At 36.4% G+C, this 25048-nt stretch overlaps 1 protein-coding gene across 1 annotated transcript in view; it reads left to right on the top strand.

Moving 5' to 3' along the window:
- Positions 1–25048, top strand: part of DIAPH3 (diaphanous related formin 3) — a 539529-nt gene that overhangs the window by 192340 nt on the left and 322141 nt on the right. Inside the window, exons 13-17 of the mRNA XM_073795265.1 lie at positions 515–633; positions 3373–3437; positions 16357–16461; positions 19099–19422; positions 20155–20269. Of these exons, the coding sequence (XP_073651366.1) occupies positions 515–633; positions 3373–3437; positions 16357–16461; positions 19099–19422; positions 20155–20269 (728 nt within the window). The remainder of the gene's footprint in view (positions 1–514; positions 634–3372; positions 3438–16356; positions 16462–19098; positions 19423–20154; positions 20270–25048) is intronic.

Raw genomic sequence — 25048 nt, 5'->3', positions numbered from 1 at the left:
AGTAAGGAACATTCATTTGATGTTGTTTATAATTCACAGTATCACAAACATTCTAAAAACAGTGAACTGTATGTTTTTAAGAACCTTCCAGATAATTTTTTAGAAAATATATCTTTTGGTTTGTATTAATAAAATGAATTAATGGTAGCTCTTTCAGTATGGTACAGTGATAGGTTGATGATCTCTGCTGAGGACTGCTTTTAAGTACATATCACTTCATTTTAATATTCTATTTCTTACTGCCTACTAATTAAGTCAAGATTCTGACTTTTGCAAGAAAATGATCTTTAAAGCACACTGTATTTATAGCTAAAAGATCATAAAAAATGTAATGTGTTAAAATCATTAGAAGGAAAGTGGCAGTTGTATTTACTCTCACTCTCATGTTAAATCTATATGTCAACTGTTGAAACTATACAGTTGTATATTATTGAAGTAGAAATCAAGCTACTGAAATGTTTTGATGTAAAGTTACACTAATAGAGTGTACATTTATTCTTTTCCTTGGTTCTAGGCAACAGTACTTCAAATTAATTGATGAGTGTGTATCCCAGATTGTACTGCATAGAGATGGGATGGATCCAGACTTCACATATCGAAAAAGACTAGACTTAGATTTAAGTCAGTTTGTTGGTGAGTGTTTCTCTGTTATTTAAATGAAAATACCTTATGTCCCTTACCCATGGGTTAGTGCTAGAGTGTTGTTTCTCACAGTGTGGGCTGTAGACTCCAGAGGGTCCTGGATACCTTTTCAGGAGGTCCTAATAGTCAAAACTATTTTCATAACAATACTGAGACAGTTATTTGGCATTTTTACTCTGTTGGTATTTTCAGAGCAATATTGGGAAAACTGCTGGTACTTTGTTGTGAATCAAGGCAGTGGCACCAAACAGTATTAGTAGCCATGGGATTCTTTATTCTCAGTAAAACAAAGGAAATGAAACAAAAAAGTGCCATTTTTTATTTAAGAATGTCCTTGATAAAGAACTAAAAAAAGTTAATTTTATTAAATATCTACCTTTGCACACACATCATTTCAATATTCTGTGTGAATATATTCAATATTCAATATATTGTGTGTGTGAATCACTTGTGCTGCAAACCAGAGTCCAATTGGAAATACTTGTGTAATCGTCTGAGCTGCCAGCTGAAATGCCTGCTTTTTTTTTTTAACTTTGAAAAAAGGATCGTCATACAAATTGTGGCTACTCAGATGTGAGTGTTTGGCACACACTTTCCTAAAAATGAAATAAAATGTGTCTGTAACTTCAATGAAAATGATAGAATATGTTACCAATGATAAAATTGGAATATTCAGGTAAATATTTGAGTTTTGGAAAACTTATACTTGCTACCATCATCTTGGCAGCTTTGCGGTCCTAAATTTTTTTCTGATGAGATCAGTGGTGGTATTACCCTATCTGTTTATTTTGATATTGTATGATGAGATGTGTCACCATTTGGAGGATCTGCATGACTCTGCAAACCACTCTTTCCCAAATGACCAGGGCTTGATGTGTCTAAATGATTTAAAAGTAACACTACAAAATGGTCATTGACATCATACCCGATTCCACATTGTAACTAATGTTTAAGAAGTTACCGTATGTCAAATCTTGGTTTAGCATTAAAAAGGAATATCTGTTATTTGCATGAAGTTGTTTTTTCTTCATATAATATTTGAGTTCAGGAAGAAGTGTGGAATGTATAGAATGAGAAAGGAGTACATAATACTAGTGAGACTGATAAAGTGAATACTTGTTTCTCTCTGCAGGAGAGAAGAAATTAGGAGTTCTTGGGGGTGGGAGGGACATAGAAATGAAGAAAAATATGCTCTAAATATGTAGCAAACTAAAATGTGGAATGATTCTGAATAGTGTCTGAAGAGAAAACTTTTTCTACCTGGACATTAGGAATATTTTTTCTTGAGTAGGTGAGAGGTTTTGACATTGAATTCTTGAGAAGGAAATACTATATAATCTTTGAATACTTCTTGGCTATATAAGTGAAACATGTTACATAGTTATAATAAGTCCATTGTGTTTATTTATTGTAAATGTTTAGAATAAACTTATAGACACAATGCAAAAGACTTAAGTACAGAAGAGAGTGTCCCTGTATTTACACGCTTAGGTGAGAGAGGACAGTAGGGGAGACAGATATTGGAAAGTATAGGGCACAGATAACTCCATATATTAAAAGAGGGATTCAAGAGATGCTGTCTGTGCAACAGGAATCAGAGGATTAAGTATTAATTTAGTGCTACAGAGCCAGCCAAATGAAAGTAAAATTATCAAAAATTGGGATTAGATGGGAAACAGTGTTTTCTTATTTCATAGTAGGAAATTATCTATAATGTCCTAAATAGTTAAATCAGCAAATAATGGTGTACACACTTTATTTAGAGTTAGGAAGCTAACCACCAGAGCTGTAAGAGGAAGCATTTAGGAAGTGGGGCTGAGTTTTGGATGCAATGATTTGGTTGACTTTTGCTTCTTCTAACTTGTTCTGTGGTATATTTTCTTAAACCATTTTCATTATTACTTTCATTAAAAAAAGAAAGAAGGGATACAGTACATTCATGAGACATCCATAATGAATTCATTCATAATATGAATTACTTCTCTTGCCAAGTATCCCATCATGTGGATACATATCAGAGCTTATTAGTCAATCTATTATTGGTGGACATTTAAGTTATTTGCAGTTTTTTGCTAACATAATATTTTAATGAATATTCTTGCTTAAAGGCGAAGTCCTAGAAATACATTACTGGGTGAAAGAAAATATTAATTTTAAGTTTTAGTACATATTGCATCATTTCTCATCAGCAAAGTTCCTTAATTATACTTCCACTGTTTTTAGGAGAGTAGGGTTCCCTGTGCTATCTCCAATACTTGACATTAGGGATCATTTAATCTTTGCTTATTTCTCATTAAAACTTTTTATATTTTCATATTACTAGGGAAAATCAAGTATCTGTTCTTATGATTTAGCAATTTTTAATTTTTTTATTCCTAATTTTCTGCTCATTACTATTGCACATTTTCCTAGTTGGTATTGACTATCCTCTTCTCCTCTTTTTTCAAAATATTTATGAATTGAGGATAGCAACCTTTTAGTATTGTATGTTACAGTTGAACTCCCTCCTCCTTTTGCCTAATACAAGGTTAGAATTGTAATTTGGTTTATCTTTCTCCTTATATTTTGTGACCTTGGTATCATGCTTAGAAAATCCTCCATTCCAACATTATATGTTTCACCATTTTGTTGATTTTATTACTGACACTATTTCTAATTTTCTGTTTTTTTTCTTTTTAAACTTTTAAAGTAACAATGAATTTAATAAAAATTTTGTCATTGCAATTTTAGATATTTGCATGTATCAGGTGAAACTAGAAGAGTTTGAAGAGAAAGCATCAGAACTTAACAAGAAAGTAAGTAATTTGACTAACTTTGCAAGACTATATGGGGGCTCCTGCAGCTCTGCTTCTGCCTCATGGACTCTGTGCCTTCTTCTCACTTCCTTCTTTACCTCCTTCAGGGATTTGCACAAATGCCATTCTCTGAGGAGGACTTCCTGGACCATTATATTTAAACATTTAAACTCCCCACTCCCAACTCTGACCCTCCCTGTGCTTCTTTTCTTGTTTTTCTACTGTTATATTTATCACCATCTGATACGTTGCACAATTTAGGTATCTGTGTGTGTATATGCGAATGTCTTGTTTATTTCTCCCTCTGGAATAAACTTTATGAGGGATTTGTGTTTGCTTTATTCACTATCCTGGCACCTAGAACAATTCCTGGACTGAGAACTAAAACATATTCTTTGAATGAGTTGAATGAATAAATGATTGACAATGTATAGAGTCAGCATTTTAAGATTGGAGTATTTCTCAAGACATCATATAAATTCAGGCCCTTAAGATTGAAATTATGTCTAAAAATTTTAAGAGAAAAAGTTTAACTTGCTTTCTGTTTTGATTAAAGTTACTTCATTAGACTAAGAGGAACCACATAAAATTATCATTTTCATAGATAAAAAGTATTGAATGTCAGCAGTTTCATTTGTTTCTGGCCAATAGTATTGCTGACCATCTAGCCATTCCCCACTTTTCTTTAAGGTACTGTTTTGTGCTTTTATCTCTACTTAATGGGTATCTATTGGACTTTTTCTCTGTTTTTAAAATTTTACTTTTAAATTTTATTATTTTTTGTTGTTGTTGGATTCTTTACATTTTAAGTAGTCATTCTGATTTGAATTCTTAGGGCTGGTTCCTCACATTCAAAGAATCATGGTAATTACTGCTACCACCACCTCAATGAACACATACAAAAGGAACATTTACACTGAGTTAGGCACTATTCCAGAGAGTCTACATTTTTGATGTGTCAGGCCCTAAATGAATCTTGAGAGAATTGTACATTTTTTATAGACTTTTAAGATAAAACATAACTTGCAAATGGTAGACACTTTCATAAGTTATTTGTAACTTATGAAAAACTTTGTAAGTATCCTGTCTAAGAAGTCCTAAGTTTCATCAAATACTTAGTGAGAGGATATTATCTCCCAGGCCTTTGGCTGTAGGCTTGGATTACAGCTGTGGATATATCACCATTGCTGCGAAGCAACTTAGTTTACAGGGGGAAACAAATTATTAGATCCTTTAAATTAAGTGTCATAAGTGTTCCAGTTGATAAATGTTTGTGTTGTATGGTGACCTTTCACCCCACTGACTCTGTATTCCAAGCTCAGTAAATACTTCAATTCATCGTGGGAAAGTAGTAGCAAACTTTCAACTGTTTGATTTGAATGCATCCCAGATAGTTTAAATTTCCTTTTTTTTAAAACATCTTTATGGAGTATAATTGCTTTACAATGGTTTGTTAGTTTCTGCTTTATAACAAAGTGAATCAGCTATACATATACATATATCCCCATATATCCTGCCTCTTGTGTCTCCCTCCCACCCTCCCTATCCCACCCCTCTAGGTGGTCACAAAGCACCGAGCTGATCTCCCTGTGCTATGCGGCGGCTTCCCACTAGCTATCTATTTTACATTTGGTAGTATATGTAAGTCCATGCCAATCTCTCACTTCATCCCAGCTTACACTTCCCCCTCCCCATGTCCTCAAGTCCATTCTCTAGTAAGTCTGTGTCTTTATTCCCATCTTGCCCCTAGGTTCTTCATGACCATTATTATTTTTTTTTAGATTCCATATATATGTGTTAGCATATGGTATTTGTTTTTCTCTTTCTGACTTCACTCTGTATGACAGAATATAGGTTCATCCACCTCACTACAAATAACTCAATTTCGTTTCTTTTTATGGATGAGTAATATTCCACCGTATATATGTGCCACATCTTCTTTATCCATTCATCTGTCGATGGACACTTAGGTTGCTTCCATGTCCTGGCTATTGTAAATAGAGCTGCAGTGAACACTCTGGTACATGACTCTTTTTGAATTATGGTTTTCTCAGGGTATATGCCCAGGAGTGGGATTGCTGGGTCATATGGTAGTTCTATTTTTAGTGTTTTAGGAATCTCCATACTGTTCACCATAGTGGCTGTATCAATTTACATTTCCACCAACAGTGCAACAGAGTTCCCTTTTCTCCACACCACCTCCAGCATTTATTGTTTGTAGATTTTCTGATGATGGCCATTCTGACCAGTGTGAGGTGATACCTCATTGTAGTTTTGATTTGCATTTCTCTAATGATTAGTGATGTTGAGCATTCTTTCACGTGTTTGTTGGCAATCTATATATCTTTTTTGGAGAAATGTCTATTTAGGTCTTCTGACCATTTTTGGATTGGGTTGTTCATTTTTTTGATATTGAGCTCCATGAGCTGTTTGTATATTTTGGAAATTTATCCTTTGCCAGTTGCTTCATTTGCAAATATTTTCTCCCATTCTGAGGGTTGTCTTTTTGTCTTGTTTATGGTTTCCTTTGCTGTGCAAAAGCTTTTAAGTTGCATTAGGTCCCATTTGTTTATTTTTGTTTGTATTTCCATTTCTGTAGGAGGTGCATCAAAAAGGATCTTGCTGTGATTTCTGTCATAGAGTGTTCTGCCTATGTTTTCCTCTAAGAGTTTTATAGTGTTTGGCCTTACATTTAGGTCTTGAATCAATTTTGAGTTTATTTTTGTGTATGGTGTTAGGGAGTGTTCTAATTTCATTCTTTTACATGTAGCTGTCCAGTTTTCCCAGCACCACTTATTGAAGAGGCTGTCTTTTCTCCATTGTATATTCTTGCCTCCTTTATCAAAAATAAGGTGACCATATGGACGGGAGTTTATGTCTGGGCTTTCTATCCTGTTCCATTGATCTATATTTCTGTTTTTCTGCCAGTACCATACTGTCTTGATTACTGTAGCTTTGAGTATAGTCTGAAGTCAGGGAGCCTGATTCCTCCAGCTCCGTTTTTCTTTCTCAAGATTGCTTTGGCTATTCGGGGACTTTTGTGTTTCCATATAAATTGTGAAATTTTTTGTTGGTAGTATCATCATTTTGACAATGTTGCTTCTTCCAATCCAAGAACGTGGTATATCTCTCCATCTGTTTGTATCATCTTTAATTTCTTTCATCAGTGTCTTATAGTTTTCTGCATAGAGGTCTTTTGTCTCCTTAGGTAGGTTTATTCCTAGGTATTTTATTCTTTTTGTTGCAGTGGTAAATGGGATTGTTTCCTTAATTTCACTAACTGATTTTTCGTTGTAGGTGTATAGGAATGCCAGAGATTTTGTGCATTAATTTTGTATCCTGCAACCTTACCAAATTCATTGATTAGTTCTAGTAGTTTTCTGGTGGCATCTTTAGGATTCTCTATGTATAGTATCATGTCATCTGAAACAGTGACAGTTTTACTTCTTCTTTTCCAATTTGTATTCCTTTTATTTCTTTTTCTTCTCTGCTTGCTGTGGCTAGGACTTCCAAAACTATGTTAAATAAGAGTGGCAAGAGTGAACATCCTTGTCTTGTTCCTGATCTTAGTGGAAATGCTTTCAGTTTTTCACAATTGAGTATGCTACTTGTGGTGGGTTTGTCATATATGGTGTTTATTATGTTGAGGTAGGTTCCCTCTGTGCCTACTTTCCGGAGAGTTTTTATCATAAATCGGTGTTGAATTTTGTCAAAAGCTTTAGCTGTATCTGTTGCGATGATCATATGGTTTTCCTCCTTCAGTTTGTTAATATGGTTTATCACATTGATTGATTTGCATATATTGAAGAATTCTTGCATTCCTGGGATAAACGCCACTTGATCATGGTGTATGATCCTTTTAACATCCTGTTGAATTCTGTTTGCTAGTATTTTGTTGAGGATTTTTACATCTATGTTCATCAGTGATACTGGCCTGTAGTTTTCTTTCTTTGTGACATCTTTGTCTGGTTTTGGTGTCAGGGTGATGGTGGCCTAGTAGAATGAGTTTGAGAGTGTTCCTCCCTCTGCTATATTTTGGAGGAGTTTTAGAAGGATAGGTGTTAACTCTCTAAATGCTTGATAGAATTCACCTGTGAAGCCCTCTGGTTGTGGGCTATTGTTTGTTGGAGGATTTTTTATCACAGTCTCAATTTCAGTGCTTGTGACTGGTGTGTTTGTATTTTCTATTTCTTCCTGGTTCAGTCTCGGAATGTTATACTTTTCTAAGAATTTGTCCATTTCTTCCAGGTTGTCCATTTTATCAGCATATAGCTGCTTGTAGTAATCTCTCATGATCCTTTGTATTTCTGCATTGTGAGTTGTTACTTCTCCTTTTTTCTTTCTAATTCTATTGATTTGAGTCTTATCCCTTTTTTTCTTGATGAGTCTGGCTAATGGTTTATCAATTTCGTTTATCTTCTTAAGGAACCAGCTTTTAGTTTTATTGATCTTTTCTATTGTTTCTTTCATTTCTTTTTCGTTTATTTCTGATCTGATCCTTATGTTTTCTTTCCTTCTGCTAACTTTGAGGGTTTTTTGTTCTTCTTTTTCTAATTGCTTTAGGGGTAAGTTTAGGTTGTTTATTTGAGATATTTCTTGTTTCTTGAGGTAGAATTGTATTGCTATAAACTTTCCTCTCAGAACTGCTTTTGCTGCATCCTACAGGTATTGGGTTGGCGTGTTTTCATTTTCCTTTGTTTCTAGGTATTTTTGATTTCCTTTCTGATTTCTTCAGTGATCTCTTGTTTATTATTAAGGAGTGTATTGTTTAGCCTCCATGTGTTTGTATTTTTTACAGATTTTTTCCTGTAATTGATATGTAGTCTCATAGTGTTGTGATCGGAAAAGATGTTTGATGCGGTTTCAATTTTCTTAAATTTACCAAGGCTTGATTTGTGACCCAGGGTATGATCTATCCTGGAAAATGTTCCATGAGCACTTGAGAAGAATGTGCATTGTGTTGTTTTTGGATGGAATGTCCTATAAATATCAATTAAGTCCATCTTGTTTAATGTATCATATAAAGCTTGTGTTTCATTATTTAGTTTCATTTTGGATGATCTATCCATTGGTGAAAGTGGGGAAATTTTCAACTTCCCTACTATGAGTGTGTTGCTGTCCATTTCTCCTTTTATGGCTGTTAGCATTTTCCTTATGTATTGAGGTGCTCTCATGTTGGGTGCATAAATATTTACAATTGTTATATCTTCTTCTCGGATTGATCCCTTGATCATTATGTAATGTCCTTCTTTGTCTCTTATAATAGTCTTTATTTTAAAGTCCGTTTGTCTGATATGAAAATTGGTACTCCAGCTTTCTTTTGATTTCCAGTTGCATGGAGTATCTTTTCTATCCCCTCACTTTCAGTCTTTATGTGTCCCTAGGTCTGAAGTGGGTCTCTTTTAGACAGCATCTATACGGGTCTTGTTTTGTATCCATTCAGCCAGTCTGTGTTTTGGTTGGAGCATTTAATCCATTTACATTTAAGGTAATTATCGATATGCATGTTCCTATTACCATTTTATTAATTGAATTGTGTTTGTTATTGTAGGTCTTTTCCTTCTCTTGTGTTTCCTGCCTAGAGAAGTTCCTTTAGCATTTGTTGTGAAGCTGGTTTGGTGGTGCTGAATTCTCTTAGCCTTTGCTTATCTATAAAGGTTTTAATTTCTGCATCAAATCTGATTCAGATCTTTGCTGTGTAGAGTAATCTTGGTTTTAGGTTTTTCCCTTTCATCACTTTAAATGTGTCCTGCCACTCCCTTCTGGCTTGCAGAGTTTCTGTTGAGAGATCAGCTATTAACCTTATGGGCATTCCCTTGTGTGTTATTTGTTGTTTTTCCCTTGCTGCTTTTAATATTTGTTGTTTGTATTTAATAGTTGATAGTTTAGTATGTGTCTTGGCATGTTTCTCCTTGGATTTATCCTGTATGGGACTCTCTGTGCTTCCTGGACTATTTCCTTTCCCCTATTAGTGAAATTTTCAACTATACTCTCTTCAAATATTTTCTCAGACCCTTTCTTTTTCTTTTCTTCTTCTTGGACCCGTATAATTCGAACATTGGTCCATTTAATGTTGTCCCAGAGGTCTCTGAGGTTGTCCTCAATTCTCTTCATTCTTTTTTCTTCTTTCTGTTCTTCAGTAGTTATTTCCACTATTTCGTATTCCAGGTCACTTCTGCGTTCTTCTGCCTCAGTTATTCTGCTATTGCTTCCTTCTAGAGAATTTTTAATTTCATTTATTGAGTTGTTCATCATTGTTTGTTTGCTCTTTAGTTCTTCTTGGTCCTTGTTAAACATTTCTTGTATTTTCTCCATTCTATTTCCAAGATTTTGGATTATCTTTACTGTCATTACTCTGAATTCTTTTTCAGGTAGAGTGCCTATTTCCTCTTCATTTGTATGGCCTGATGGATTTTTACCTTGCTCCTTCATCTGCTGTGTGTTCTCTGTCTTCTTATTTTGCTTAATTTACCGTGTTTGGGGTCTCCTTTTCGCAGGCTGCAGGTTCGTAGTTCCCGTTGTTTTTGGTTCCTGCCCCCAGTGGCTAAGGTTGTTTCAGTGGGTTTTGTAGGCTTCCTGGTGGAGGGGACTACTGCCTGTTTTCTGGTGGATGAGGCTGGATCTTGTCTTTCTGTCTTGCAGGACTGCCTCTGGTGGTGTGTTTTGGGGTGTCTGTGACCTTATTATGATTTTAGGCAGCTTCTCTGCTAATGAGTGGGGTTGTGTTCCTGTCTTGCTAGTTGTTTGGCATAGGGTGTCCAGTACTGTAGCTTGCTGGTTGTTGACTGGACCTGGGTTTTAACGTTCAGATGGAGATCTCCAGGAGAGCTTTCGCTGTTTGATATTACATGGAGACGGGAGTTCTCTGGTGGACCGATGTCCTGAACTCGGCTTTCCCATCTTAGAGGCGCAGGCCTGACACCTGGCTGGAGCACCAAGACCCTGTCATCCACACGGCTCAGAAGCAAAGGGAGAAAAATAGAGAAAAATCAAATCAAATCAAATCAAATAATTTAAAAAAAATGATTAAAAATAAAAAAAGTTAAAAAGTAATAGAAAGAAGAAAGAAAGAAGAGAGTAACCAAACCAAAAAACAAATCCACCAATGATAACAAGCGCTAAAAGCTATACTTAAAAAAAAAAAATGGACAGACAGAACTCTAGTAGAAATGGTAAAAGCAAAGCTATACAGACAAAATCCCACAAAGAAGCATACACATACACACTAAAAATAAGAGAAAAATGAAAAAAAAAATATATATCTATATATTAAAAAAAGAAAAAAAAGGAGGAAGAGTGAAACCAAATCAATAAACAAATCTACCAATGATAATAAACTCTAAATACTAAACTAATATAAATGTAAAACCAGGAACAAATTAGATGCAGAAAGCAAACCCCAAGTCTACATTTGCTCCCAAAGTTCACTGCCTCAATTTTGGGATGATTCGTTGTCTATTCAGGTATTCCACAGATGCAGCCTACATCAAGTTGATTGTGAAGATATAATCTGCTGCTCCTGAGGCTGCTGGGAGAAATTTCCCTTTCTGTTCGTTGTTTGCACAGCTCCTGGGGTTCAGTTTTGGATTAGCTCCGCCTCTGCGTGTAGGTCACCCTCTGGCGTCAGTTCTTCGCTCAGACAGGAAAGGTTAAAGTAGCAGCTGATTCGTGGGCTCTCGCTCACTCAGGCCGGGAGGAGGGAGGGGTACGGAATGCGGGCAGAGCCTGCAGCTGCAGAGGGCTGGGGATGTTGCAACGGCTTGAGGCGAGCCGTGTGTTCTCCCGGGGAAGTTGTCCCTGGATCATGGGACCCTGGCAGTGGTGGGCTGCACAGACTCCCGGGAGGGGAGGTGTGGATAGTGACCTGTGCGTGCACACAGGCTTCTTGGTGGCTGCAGTAGCAGCCTTAGCGTTTCATGCTTGTCTCTGGTGTTCGTGCTGATAGCCGTGGCTTGTGCCTATCTCTGGAGCTTGTTTAGGTGGTGCTCTGAATCCCCTCTCCTCATGCACCCAGAAACAATGTCTTGCCTCTTAGGCAGGTCCAGACTTTTTCCTGGACTCCTTCCTGGCTCACTGTGGCCCCCTAGCCCCCTTCAGGCTGTGTTCACACAGCCAACCCGTCCTCTCCCTGGGATCTGACCTCCGAAGCCTGAGCCTCAGCTCCCAGCCCCTACCTGCCCCGGTGGATGAGCAGACAAGCCTTTCGGGCTGGTGAGTGCTGGTCGGTACCGATCCTCTGTGCGGGAGTTTGAGCAGACAAGCCTTTCGGGCTGGTGAGTGCTGGTCGGTACCGATCCTCTGTGCGGGAGTATGAGCAGACAAGCCTTTCGGGCTGGTGAGTGCTGGTCGGTACCGATCCTCTGTGCGGGAGTTTGAGCAGACAAGCCTTTCGGGCTGGTGAGTGCTGGTCGGTACCGATCCTCTGTGCGGGAGTATGAGCAGACAAGCCTTTCGGGCTGGTGAGTGCTGGTCGGTACCGATCCTCTGTGCGGGAGTATGAGCAGACAAGCCTTTCGGGCTGGTGAGTGCTGGTCGGTACCGATCCTCTGTGCGGGAGTATGAGCAGACAAGCCTTTCGGGCTGGTGAGTGCTGGTCGGTACCGATCCTCTGTGCGGGAGTCTCTCCACTTCGCCCTCTGCATCCCTGTTGCTGCGCTCTCCTCCGTGGCTCCGAAGCTTTCCCCACGCCACTCCCCGTCTCCACCAGTGAAGGGGCTTCGCAGTGTGTGAGAACTTTTCCTCCTTCACACCTCCCTCCCAGAGGTGCAGGTACTGTCCCTATTCTTTTGCCTCTGTTTTTTCTTTTGCCCTACCCAGGTACCTGGGGAGTTTCTTGCCTTTGGGATGTCTGAGGTCTTCTGACAGCATTCAGTAGGTGTTTTCTAGAAGTTGTTCCACATGTAGATGTATTTCTGATGTATTTGGGGGGAGGAAGGTGATCTCCAAGTCTTACTCCTCTGCCATCTTGAAGGTCTCCCCTACATTTGCTTTTATAATCATTTTTATGTATACAGTATTCATATATGACTGGTGTTAAACTTGATATCTTTCTTAAGACATTGTTTTAAAATTGTATGCTTTTCATGTAAATAGAAGAAAGAACTTGTTCAAGGTTAGTTGTCTCCTTTTAGTCAGCAGTTATATGTGTTAGGTATATTCAGAAAATATTTTTTGCTCCATAGAAGATTTCTATTGCCACATCATTTTGTATGTGTCAGCAAGAATTTTTTTCTGATAGCTTTATAAGGACACATGTAAATACTTTGCTTTAGGCAGGAAGCTATCATGGTTGCTAGACGCATTCTTTATTTTAGTGCATAAATTTGAAAAATGAAGACCAGAAATGTCAGAAAGTACATAGAGTATATTGAGTTATCCACCTTCTTGTACAGATGCACTAATACATTTACCCTAGGGAATGAAATTAAGCAGAGCTTCAACCTTAACTGTGTTTCTTGACATTTTTGCATGTAATTTTGTAAGCATAATACTGCTCTGCTAACTCTTTTGGAGAAGAAGGCTATCATATCAGTTTTTATAAAGTACGTCTTTAATGGAGATTCATTTTATCCCCAAGGCTACTGTGATTTGACTATAGATATAAAAATGCTAAAGCACACTTTATATTTCGTCTGATCGTTTTATAGGGGAAGATGTAGAAATTTATCTCTTTGGTAAGTAATACAGATAATCTCAGTATGGTCAAGTTAATTTTAATAAATTTTCTTTGAGTGTACTAATTATGACTGGTTGTTTTTATAGTTTTATTTTTATTCCTATAAATAATTCTTTTTCCTTTTGCATCTTATTGTAAGGCCTATAAGATAGGATAGTGTACATATTGATATTGTGAAAAAGACTTCTTCATTCTTAATCTCCTAAGAATTTAGTTTTTTATTTCTTGCTAAGTAGCAGTAAACATTGGCTGAGCAGTTGTGTAAAGGAGAGTAGAGAAAATGACCTCTCAAAGATTTTTGAGGCTGGGAGATTGAGGACCTAAAGGTATATATGATATTGACGTGGTTATACAACATATAAAGGAAGCTGTGACAGAAACAGTCTCATGACTTCACTCAACGAATATTTATTGAGTTTAATTATAAGTATAAAGCTTTGGAAAGGTGATGAATAAAATAGAAAAGGTTCTCACTATTAGTGAGCTTCCAGGTTGGTGGGTATTATTGAGGTGTGTGATACTACATTTTGATAATTTTGTATTACAGTGTGATAATTGTTGTGGTAGGAAAACCCTATGTGGTTTGTAAGCCTATAGATCTTGTGTGGCCAGGGAAGACTTACCCAAGGAAGTAAGAGCTAATGTGAGCCCTGATGTATTAGTGTGAGGCAACAAGGTGAGATGGCCAAGGAGGAGGCATATATAAATTTTTTCTTTTTAATAAATTTATTTTTTTATTTTTATTTTTGGCTGCATTGGGTCTTTGTTGCTGTGCGCGGGCTTTCTCTGGTTGCGGAGAGTGGGGGCTGCTCTTCGTTGCAGTGCACAGCCTTCTCATTGCAGTGGCTTCTCTTGTCGCGGAGCACAAGCTCTAGGCACGTGGACTTCAGTAGTTGTGGCACGTGGGCTCAGTAGTTGTGGCATGTAAGCTCTATTGTGCAGGCTCAGTAGTTGTGGCACACGGGCTTAGTTGCTCTGTGGCATGTGGGATCTTCCTGGACCAGGGCTTGAACCCATGCCCCTGCATTCGCAGGCGGATTCTTAACCACTCCGTCACCAAGGAAGTCGTGGAGGCATATATAAATTTATTTTGAATTTCCCATAAGTATCTGAAGCTTAATACCTTCAAAACCAAATTCATCGTTTTTGCCGATAAGTATGTCATTCCCTCAAATTATAGTTCTTTGTTGCTGGCTTGCAAAGCAACAGAACAATGTCGTGATCTTAGATATATTCCCCTCACTCATTTCCTTTGTTCAGTCAGACACTAATATTTTGGATTGTGTTTTTATATATATATATATATAAAATACATATTTTTTTCTTTTCTTTCCGTTACCCTATTTTCTACCTTCATTTAGGAAGGGCTTCGGTTCTTGCTTGGATAACTTCAGTAGCTCTACACTCATTTCTATGCCTCTAGTATTTATCTTTCAGTCCATGTCCACACTGCTGCTGGTTGGGTTTTCCAAAGTGCAAATTTGATTATGTTGTTTTCTTATGATAAATACTCTAATAGCTCTCTACAGTTTTTAGGTTTTACAAAAAAGAAAAAGCTTCTTGGTTTATTGTGAAATTCCTTTCAACAGTTTCACTCCTGTCTACCTCCAGCTTCATCCTGTGCAGTTTGTTCTCATACCTCCTTTTGTGCCCCTTACAGGGGATGGCTTGTCATTCATGTACACCCTGTGCTAGTCACTCTATTTGAAATGCAAGCTACACTTCTCAGCTAATGACTCAAGTTCTTTAAACCTGAGATCGAGCATCATTCCTCCAGGAATGATGCACATGCCTCCAGTCTTTCTCTCTTTATTGCTGGTAATTTTCATAGATTTTGGGTGGTTAGTTTGCTTTGACTTTGCCACCAGACACTATGCTTACTAAACACAGTGATCATACTCTCTTAAACTCTGTACCCCTAGTCCCTGCTACTCTGAGAAACACATAATAGTCATGCTATTAGATATTTATTGAATAAAGGAAAATGATGGTATGGGACCAGATATCAGGGGATACTTAGATATTAGGTTAATGAGTGTGGCTTTTATAATGAAGCCACTAAAGGTTTAAGAGCAAAGGAGTCATGATATATGCGCTATATTTTAGATGGAACAGCAGTATTCAAAAATCGAAGTTTGTAGAGAAGATGATAATATTGGCTTTGAAAATACTGGAATGCTTTCTTAGTCTTGAAAAATGTTCATTAAGTTGGAAATATATTTATAGACTGGTTTACATTTTGGAGTGCAGATGTGAAGCTGAGCTGGTGGTAGGGACTTGGAAGCCATCAGTGTATGGAGTCCCTAATCCTAACCCTGAGCCCAACCCTAACTCTCTCAAGGCTACATTTGTGAAATATTTGTATTTTCTTAAATGATTATTATTATTTTTTATCTTTAAAAGGCAGTCAAATACTTGTTCTTGATTATGAGCAGTACTCTATTTGAATTCACCTCTGCTAGTAGAGGTTTTTAGTCATGATGATGGCGAGGTGAAGGTGTTTGAATACAGGATGGTGACTTGTGATGAGTGGCTGTATCAATTAGAAAACTCATTCAATTCACCAAATTTTATTATTTGCCTTCCTCCCACAAAGTGTTGCACTAAGGACTTTGAAAGACTAATTTATCATTCATTTCCCAAAGATTAATGATAAATAAAATGGACTTTATCCTCTTAAACTGTTGTTGAAGGTTAGAGCCTGCATCAGGTCCTTAAACCTCATGATGTTGTAGTAAGAAAAAAGAAAGTAATTGATGCATTTACAAAGTGGAGTTATTTATTAATAAATAAATATTCAAGTGGAATTCTTTTAAATCATGTTGATAAACTTCAGACAAGTTTCAAGTATAAGTTTTTGCAGGTAAGGGGCAGGGAATTCAGTACAATGCCTAGCTCTCTATTATTTTACACAAAGTTGCAATGATATTTAGGGACTTTTAAGAAAAATGCCAGGGTTCCGGATAACTGTGGGCCCAGTTTGTTCTGCTGAGAGGAGATGGTCACAGATTTCATTTCTGGCTTTGTCTGCTCCTTTGCAAATGAATGATTTTGGTGGGACCTAGAGGGACCTAGAGAAAAGCTGTGGGTGACTTAGCAAAAATCTACCACTCCTTTCATAAAAGTTTATGTTCTACCAACAGATCATTAGAATCAAATTTCTAGATGAAGAATAGTGCTTTGTATTTTCATCTTACTCTCTTTCTTGTGTGTTTTTGTTTCTTTTTCTTTTTTCCTTTTCAGTTTGAAAAAGAGTTTACCGACCACCAAGAAACTCAGGCTCAATTGCAGAAAAAAGAGGCACAGATTAACGAGCTTCAAGCAGAGTTACAAGCTTTTAAATCACAGGTAAAATACCATCTACCTGGAGTGAATTTGGGTATTGAAAGCTCACCAGGGGAACAAAGGTCGTATCATATCTTCATAGCATCAAAATGTTGAAACTTTAATTTCCCTTGTATGTTTTCATATTATTGTTTATATGTATTTCTATTCTGCTGTGTTTATTTTTAAAATGATTTTGCCCCTTTTTTTCTGCTTGCATTTTTAAGAACGTCTAAACTTTTACTAATCTACTTCCTTATGTTTTGTTTGGGTTTTGTACCTGATGTCACGTGTTTGCTAGGTAATTAAGCGTTAAGGGTAAGAAAGTCTTTTATTCTTAGACTTGTCATTCATCACTGATCTTTATCCCACTACAGAAAATTATTGCTCAAGCTATTTATTTTTTGAAAACCTTCAGCCTATGGGTACCTTGCAGTGAAAGATAACCTCTAGCTGAATGAGAACATTTTCTGATAATTTTTCAATTTCCAAAAGTAAACATTTAAAACATGACAAAAAAGAGAGCAAATCTGGATTATGGAGCAGATAATACATACACTCACATACGCTCTCTACACATAAAGCATTTAGGTAGCAAGAAATACATCATCTGCATGTTTTAAATGGATGAAAGTAAGGAAGTAGAATTTTCACAGCTAAATTTTTTCATGTAGATTTACACATAAGATGATGAGCAATAAGTATAGTTTTGCTGTTTTCCTTTCATCCTAATTTATGGTTATGTTGAAATAGTCTTAGGTATACTATTTCTTATGTCATTTTGAGAGTTTGTTTTCTTTTATACTTTAGTGCATAGTTTTGTTGCAGAGTCTGTCTGAAGATACCCTAAGAGCTATATGTTAGTGTTCAGTTTTGGAAAAAAAAAAAATAGAATCTATCTACAAGAAAATTCTCACTGATCATCTTTCTTTAGTGCTGCAAGAGAAGGTACCACAATTTATTGAAAGTTTTCATCTTTCTTATGTGGCTCCTTGTCTCTCATATTAAAAAAACATTTGTGTTTTTTAATTTCAGATTGAGTTATAGACAATGGCTGAAATATTCATGAAAAGTTTTTCCTGGTCTGGGCTAGTATAAATTTAGACTTTCCTTTCTTTTTAATTTTTCCCAGTTGAAGCATTACTCGTAAATCTACTCTAGAAAATTTCAATTTATAGAAAACATATTCACCATCTTTGGATATGTTATTGCTGCATGTGCTTTTATGTAAAATGGGAATATATTTACATTTTGAAGCAGATTAAATCAAGGAATCTCCTGTGTTGTTTTAAATTGTGTACAGTGATGACCTTTGTTTATGTCTATTAGAGGAAAGCCTGTAATTAGAGACTTGACACTGGCCACAATATTCATTTTTGAATAACAACTGACAAATACTTCCTTTGGATAAGTTTGTATTTCTCATGAAATCTATGCATTTGTCTTAATATACTTCTCTTTGATCAAAGCTATGCTGATTATAAAGGTTATGAATAAAATATGTTTTATTATCTGTGACTTCATTCCTTCAGTCACTTAACAGCCAAGTACTGTTAGGTGCTGGGGATAGAATGGGGGGCAAGGTGGTCACAGTGTCTGGCCCCATCAGTGATAAGTCTGTCACACCCATCAAAATCTAGAGCAGAAATTCAACCATACCTTTGTTTTAAGACATTAATTGTTAACCATAAATGTATACTGAGTGTGAGTATAATGTACATACATCCTTTACATTGAGAGGGCTGTGCTATTCATGATCACAGCAACCCAGCATAACACTAAAGTGATTCTTCTTTATACTTAATGTTTTTGATAAGGCATGTTTTTTGACTGTGGTTTCAACTTCTCTTAAATACTTTTTCTTTGTGCTGACCTTGGATATCGATTTCAAGCCTTTATACATGATCTATTTTCCATAATTGTGCCATAAAACTTTTAAATGATTTATTAATACTCCTATAGCTGTATGGCTCAGAGTTGAAGTTAGTAATTTCAGGAAATAACCATATCACAAAAAATTATTTATCAACCCAGATCACCTTTATGATAGTAAAAATGCATCTATTGTTATTATGCCATGGAAACATAAGGACAGAAGTGCCTAGTGGTCACAGGGACCAGATCGTGACATGCTCTGAAGGTCCTCCTAAGAATCTTAGATTTTTTTTCTCAAGGGCAAAGGCACGATGTGGCAATATTATTTACCTCTCTTTTTCTGGATCTTATTTTTTTTTTACTTACCACTTAAATGCTGGTGTCCTGTAGAATTCTGTATACAAACTTTTCCTCATGCTGCATACTCTGGGTGAACATATCTACACCCATGGCTTCTTCAGCTGTCCTGTAGAGACTGCTGACTTTCAGATCTTTTAGGCCCATGTTGCCATTTGCCTCCTGGACATCTCCACCTGGTTGGCCATAACTACCTCAAAACGGGGAGTAATATTTCTGACAATTACATTTTTATGAAAACAAAAGCTATAATATTCTTAAATTGGGAAAAAAAATCTTTGAAATTTTGTTTTTAGGTTAAACCACATGACGTTACTGAAATTCAGTTGTTTTTGGTTTAAAATAATACTTTATTTTTGAGAAAAGTGTACTTTAACATGTTTTATAGAGAGTTCTTTGTCATATTTCTTCTTTTTCTTTCCCCTATAGTTTGGTGCCTTGCCACCGGGTACCTATTTGCCTTCTTCAAAAGAAAATGGAACTGACCACGCAGCACTTCCTCCACCGCAGCCACTGCCCTCTTGTGGAGGCTTGCCCCCTCCCCCCCCACCTGCACCCCCTCCCCCCCCACCTGCACCCCCTCCCCTTCCAGGAATGCCCATGCCATTTGGTGGTGGTCCTGTGCCTCCACCACCTCCCCTGGGATTTCTCTGTGGACGAACCTCTCCCCCACCACCAACCCTGCCTTTTGGGTTAAAACCAAAGAAAGAATTTAAACCGGAGAACAGCATGAGAAGATTGAATTGGTTAAAGGTAAAACAGAAATAAATAGAGAAATAATACTGTTACCTAGATTAAAACTTAAATATAATTGTATTTAGTTTCCAATGGGATCCCTATTCAAAATGACATTAAATAAACAGGCATTATTTTAAATAAAAATGTTGAGTCAAAGCCCTTTGCTATTGACTAAAGCTCTCTGGTTTATAAATTGGGTAGGAATTGATGTTAGTTGTTACAATGGGATTTGATTGTAATTAAATTGCCAATTCAACATTATTGTGGTTATACTCTGTATTTTGAAGTGTTTTTCAAAAGTACAAAAAAAAATAGTATTCTTAGGAACTTTTTTATATTGATAGCTATTGGGAAAAGTATTACTACTTGTCAGAAGTGGATAGTTAGTCGAGACATAGGAATTCTGAATCCTGCAGAATGATGGTTCCATGGTCACATAAATTGAGCATTGCTAAAGACTAGGAGAAGTATAATTGAGAAGAAACAAACTTCATTTCATTCAACTTCAAATTCCCAACTATTTGAGAGCGGAACCTTTTTTTTTTTTTTTTTTTCTCCCTAATAACACATTAACTTCCTGCAGAACTTGTATTTCATTGAACGTACTTTGGGAAAAAAATCTTACAGAGATTACTTCATAAACATCTACTGGCAGCTCTGGGGCACTGGGTGTATACATGGTGATTGGGTGTGGGGGACAGATGAAACACTCAACTGTGTGTGGATCTGTCTTCTCTCTGGCTGCAGATCAGACCTCAGGAAATGACTGAAGACTGTTTCTGGGTAAAAGCAAATGAAAATAAGTATGAAAATGTGGATTTGCTTTGTAAACTTGAGAATATGTTTTGTTGCCAACCAAAAGGTAAGTTTAATATCTTGGTTATTTGTTACTCTTAGTATTTTAATATTGTAACTTTTTATATGCTTACCTTTAGAAAGTATTATTTGTGTCATATAAATGGTATTTTTTTATGTTACTAATGGATAAATGAATAATCCAATGAATAATCTGAAGTTAATTTTTTATATAGAGTATCAACTGAACAATTTTTAAAATACAAATGATTTAATACAAAACTTAAAAAAATTTCTTTATAATACCTTCTTTGAAGATATTCTAAATTAGACTTTCGTAAAGGAGGGTATTTTCAGAGAAAATTTTGGTGTGAAAATTCCCTGTAGTCAATGAGAAATAGAAAAATGAAAACAAAATGTAACTCTTCCTCTAGTCAGAATTTTCCCACTCTTTAATGTTATAGTGGCTATCACATAATTAATTAGTATGACTCACATGGGATAGAAATATCAAATTTATAGAGCATCTTGAAAATTAGTTTGAAATAGAGTCTATGAGTAGATTATAACATCTTTTCATTAAATGCAATGGAATTCATTTTCAAAAGCCATCACAGATAGCTTTTACCTGTGCAGTGTGATTTTTCTCTTTTTAACAATTATATTTAGGAATTACTCTTGTCTGAAATTTGATTTTTTTCTCATCCAGTGTCATGGGCCTACCACTTATGTTTCAGGACTGATATGCACATATACTGTTCAGTTCATTTTTAAGTAACACATTTTAGGTTTGTAGTACAAGGCACTTAGGTCAGTCGTTATCTTTTTTTGTTTGTTTTAATTATTTTTTAAAATTATTAGTTTTTTAATTTTTGGCTGCGTTGGGTCTTCTTTGCTGTGCGCGGGCTTTTCTCCATCTGGATGGAGATGGGAAGGCTTGGTGTAGACAGAAGAATTGATTTCTTAAAGTGCCCACCGTGTACTAGGCACCATGCTAGATGCTTTATATATGTGATTTAACTTGATCATCACAGCAACCAAGGGATGTTGGCAGATAGCAAAAAAAATCATTTGCTTTCTTTTGAAATGCTTTCTAAAATATAAATTAAAAACTTAAAAAAAATAATTGTAAGTTAGAAACTCTAAAAGGTAATTGTAAATTAGATTTCTAGAATTTGTGTTAAATCCAAAGCCTTTATCAGATATTTTGGAACACCATTGGTCTTGACCAAAATAGTAAAAATGATATATTTTGATCTTTGAAAACCAGGGGCATTTTCTTAGCAAGCTTACCATAGGAAAACTTGTGAAGTAAGCAGATCTTAATTTTATCTTTTGATTATGGAGAATCAAAATTTTCTTTGAATAAGATTAGTGCACTCTTCAGGCAATCAGGGAAAATATATGGCAGTTAAAATGTGTATTTACATGTAAAACACTTCAGAATTTCAGATTTCATAATCTGGAATTGATTAGTTTTCCCTCTGCTTTTCTAGTAGGTAGAAAGGGTGGTACCTAAAAGCTATTTAAGTAATTCTGGGATCCAGCTTCTCTATTTTTTTTCCCTCTTTACTCTGATTACTTTCTTAATTAATGAGGCTCAAAAGGGAAACTTGTTAGCATGTCTTTAATTTAGCTGTAGTGTTAGCCCTAAATGAAATAATTGGACCTTTAAAAAATTCTTGTCATCTAACTTTAGTCTTACGATTTAAGGTTGAAAAAAATCAACATATTTGCTCAATCTAATACTAGTTGTAAAGGTTAAGGTGAGGAAATAATGATCCTTTTCTGAATATTCCATATATTAGTGCCTCTCTGGATTGGTGCATGCATCCACACTGCCCTGAATCTCTCCTTGGTTTGACTTAGAGGCTGGCAGAGGCTATGACTTCTTTTCTCTCAGCTCAAATGCTGCTGCCTCTTTTCTGGGACCAGTAGATGATATTTCCATAATCAACAGAAAGATAGGGAAGCCCAGGGTTGTAACACGGGGCAGTGCCAACATTTCACAATGCCAACAGGTGGCGAGATGAGAAGGTGACTATTTTTGGTTTGGATTTTAAAGAATAATTCCTAGAAAGCATTATTTGAGGAGCCTTAAGTGTTCTTTTTGGCATTATTAGTATTTCATTAGAAAAGGCTATTCATTGCTGCTTTCAGAAAGACAGGATTTCAGTAGATATTTTATAGGAAAGGTCAGAAAGGAAGGTAAGAGAAAGGTGCTTAGAAAACTTGGACAAGACAGAGGGCTGGTGGATAGGTTGCTCCTTGTCTCTTTATTCGTGGCCTGGCTGCGAATATTTGCCTGTTTCACGTGACACCAAAGGTTACTTTGAATCAATTTTGTCATTTCTGCAGAATTCAAAATTAAACCTATTATTCATTGTTGAGTTCCAGGTAGAAATATAGTTGCTCTCCACTCTCTAGCAGGCAGGGGGAGATAGAGGCACGGGCTGCTAGTTGATTGTCATCATTGGCTTGCATCACAACTTGGCAGGGAAGGACAAAGAATTCAGATTACTGAAGACTTGTGGATTTTTAGAGAAAATATTTTTTTTTACTTTTTTTTTAATTGAAGTACCTGTTTGGACTAAGAACTAGGGCTCTTTCTCTGACATAGTTGAATGTTCCATTCCAGGCATTTTAAATGGTAGATGCCAATCTTTGTGCTTCCTAAGCATTTAAAATTGGCAGAAAGGAAAAAGAAAGAAAGGAACTGAATCCAATAATCTAAAAAGAACCTTGGGATTTTCTCTCATGTTCTTTATTTTTTGTCCTAAGTATGGCTATTTATTTTACACTGCTTTAGGTTTATGAGACGTTTAGGTTAAGATTGTTGGGTTTCAGAGGTCTCATAACCTGGGAGTTGGAAGAGGAAGAGGAACTAATAATCCCTATTGAGTACCTGTGGTATACCAGCCCTGAGCTGGGTCTTCTTCATGTGACTTTGTTTAAACTTTACCACATCTCTGCTGAGGTTTTTCTCTTGGTCTACGATTGCAAAACAGTTCTAACTCCCCACAATAGCACCCTGCCCCACTGACTCATAGATGGAGCAAGATGTTATTGGTAAGCGAGTTGGACGTTCCCTCTTAACTCATATTGCCCTTTATTATATTTCTTCCTTTTTTTCCAGTTAGATTTTACTTACTTTGCTTTCTAAACTAATCCCCTCCCTGTGATTTTTATAGCATTGCTTCAATGAAGCGTGCCTCATGTCATATCTTTTTTTTTTTTTTTTTTTTGCGGAGCATAGGCTCCGGACGCGCAGGCTCAGCGGCCATGGCTCACGGGCCTAGCAGCTCCGTGGCACGTGGGATCTTCCCGGACTGGGGCACGAACCCGTGTCCCCTGCATCGGCAGGTGGACTCACAACCACTGCGCCACCAGGGAAGCCCCCTTGTGTCATATCTTAAGGAGTACGGAAACCCCCCTCTAAGCCATTTCCTATGAAATCAACATTTTTTTTCTGATTCAGTAGTATCATTTTCTTTTTTATACTTTATTTCCCTATTAAGTATCTCACTTTGTTTTCCTTGCTTCTCTCCATCCTGAACTTTTGAGATACATCTTAGCTTTCCATAGTTTAGATTCTTTTGAAAATAACATGTAGACATTTTTCCTGATCATCTTTTTCTTTTATTTTTCTCATCTGCCTCTTTAATTTCTTCTGCTTTTTCTCTTTATCCTATTTGGCTACCATTGTTCAAGTCGACAAGTATTTACAAGGGACACATTGAATGTGAGGCCTTGTGTTTAGCACTGGGGACACTGTGGTGAGGGGCCCTGTACTCATGTTACTCTGTGGCCTTGGTGAAGCGCAGTCAAGTTCGCAGGTGAAGTCTAAGAACAAGGAGTGGGACAACCAGTACTGATCTTGATTGTAGAAAAGACTGCCATGTTTTACTGTCTCTGGCTTCTGTTAAGACTTAACAAGGTTATAAAAGAACATTGTTTGTATATCTCTCAGAAATTTAATCACAATGTTCATATACTATATTGAACATTTGGTATCATCAAAATAATGCTAATGGCCTGCATATTTTTTACCAGAGTGGAAGCATCTGTTGGTTAATTTTTACAGGCTGTTGGAAAATGGATTAACGTATACTAACGGGTTATTGGTGTTGGATTTATCGACTAAAATTAATATTAATTACTTTCATTATTCACAAACTGTTAACTTAATAGGGATTAAAGGGCTTTCTGAAAGTATATGAATAGTCTAATTCTCATAGACTGATTTATTATGAAAATGTGGTTCCACAATTGTTAGCTTTCTGAAGTAATCAAATTTTATAACAGGTGCATCATATTTGCCAGATAGGGCCAATAAACTGGTTTATAAATAATTTCTCAACTGAACAGTTATGGCATATGGGAACAGTTAATGGATTATGTACTTAAAAACAAATCAAGCTTCGATTTCTGACATCATAGTTCCGTGGACAAAGTATTGGGGTAGGAAGTGATAAACCATGGAGTATCCCTGTGACTTGGCTGTGTTCAGTTTGTTGCTTTGTATCTGAAACACAATTTATTCCTCTGTATGAACCAAAGTGTATAAAAAATCCTGAACTACCTCAGAAGCCTACATTAAGGTGAACAATATAATTTATAACAGAAGTATGGTTCTTGAGAGCATGTTAATATAGAGATGATGCCAAAATGAATGTAACATATCTTCAACATCTTAAAGGTTTCTGAAAAGACATTTGACAAACACTAGTTTGGGAAGATTGGGGAGGAAGTCAGTGGCAAATTAAATATTTCTCTAGGGATTTATTTTGGTTCTTGTCTGTGGCTGAATCTGGAAAGAACTTAAGGAAATTATGAGATAGGTCAG

This window comes from Tursiops truncatus, chromosome 18 (assembly GCF_011762595.2).
Source record: "Tursiops truncatus isolate mTurTru1 chromosome 18, mTurTru1.mat.Y, whole genome shotgun sequence".
NCBI lineage: Eukaryota > Metazoa > Chordata > Mammalia > Artiodactyla > Delphinidae > Tursiops > Tursiops truncatus.
The sequence above is the reverse complement of the archived record's forward strand: the minus strand, read 5'-3'. Positions and strand labels throughout refer to the sequence as shown.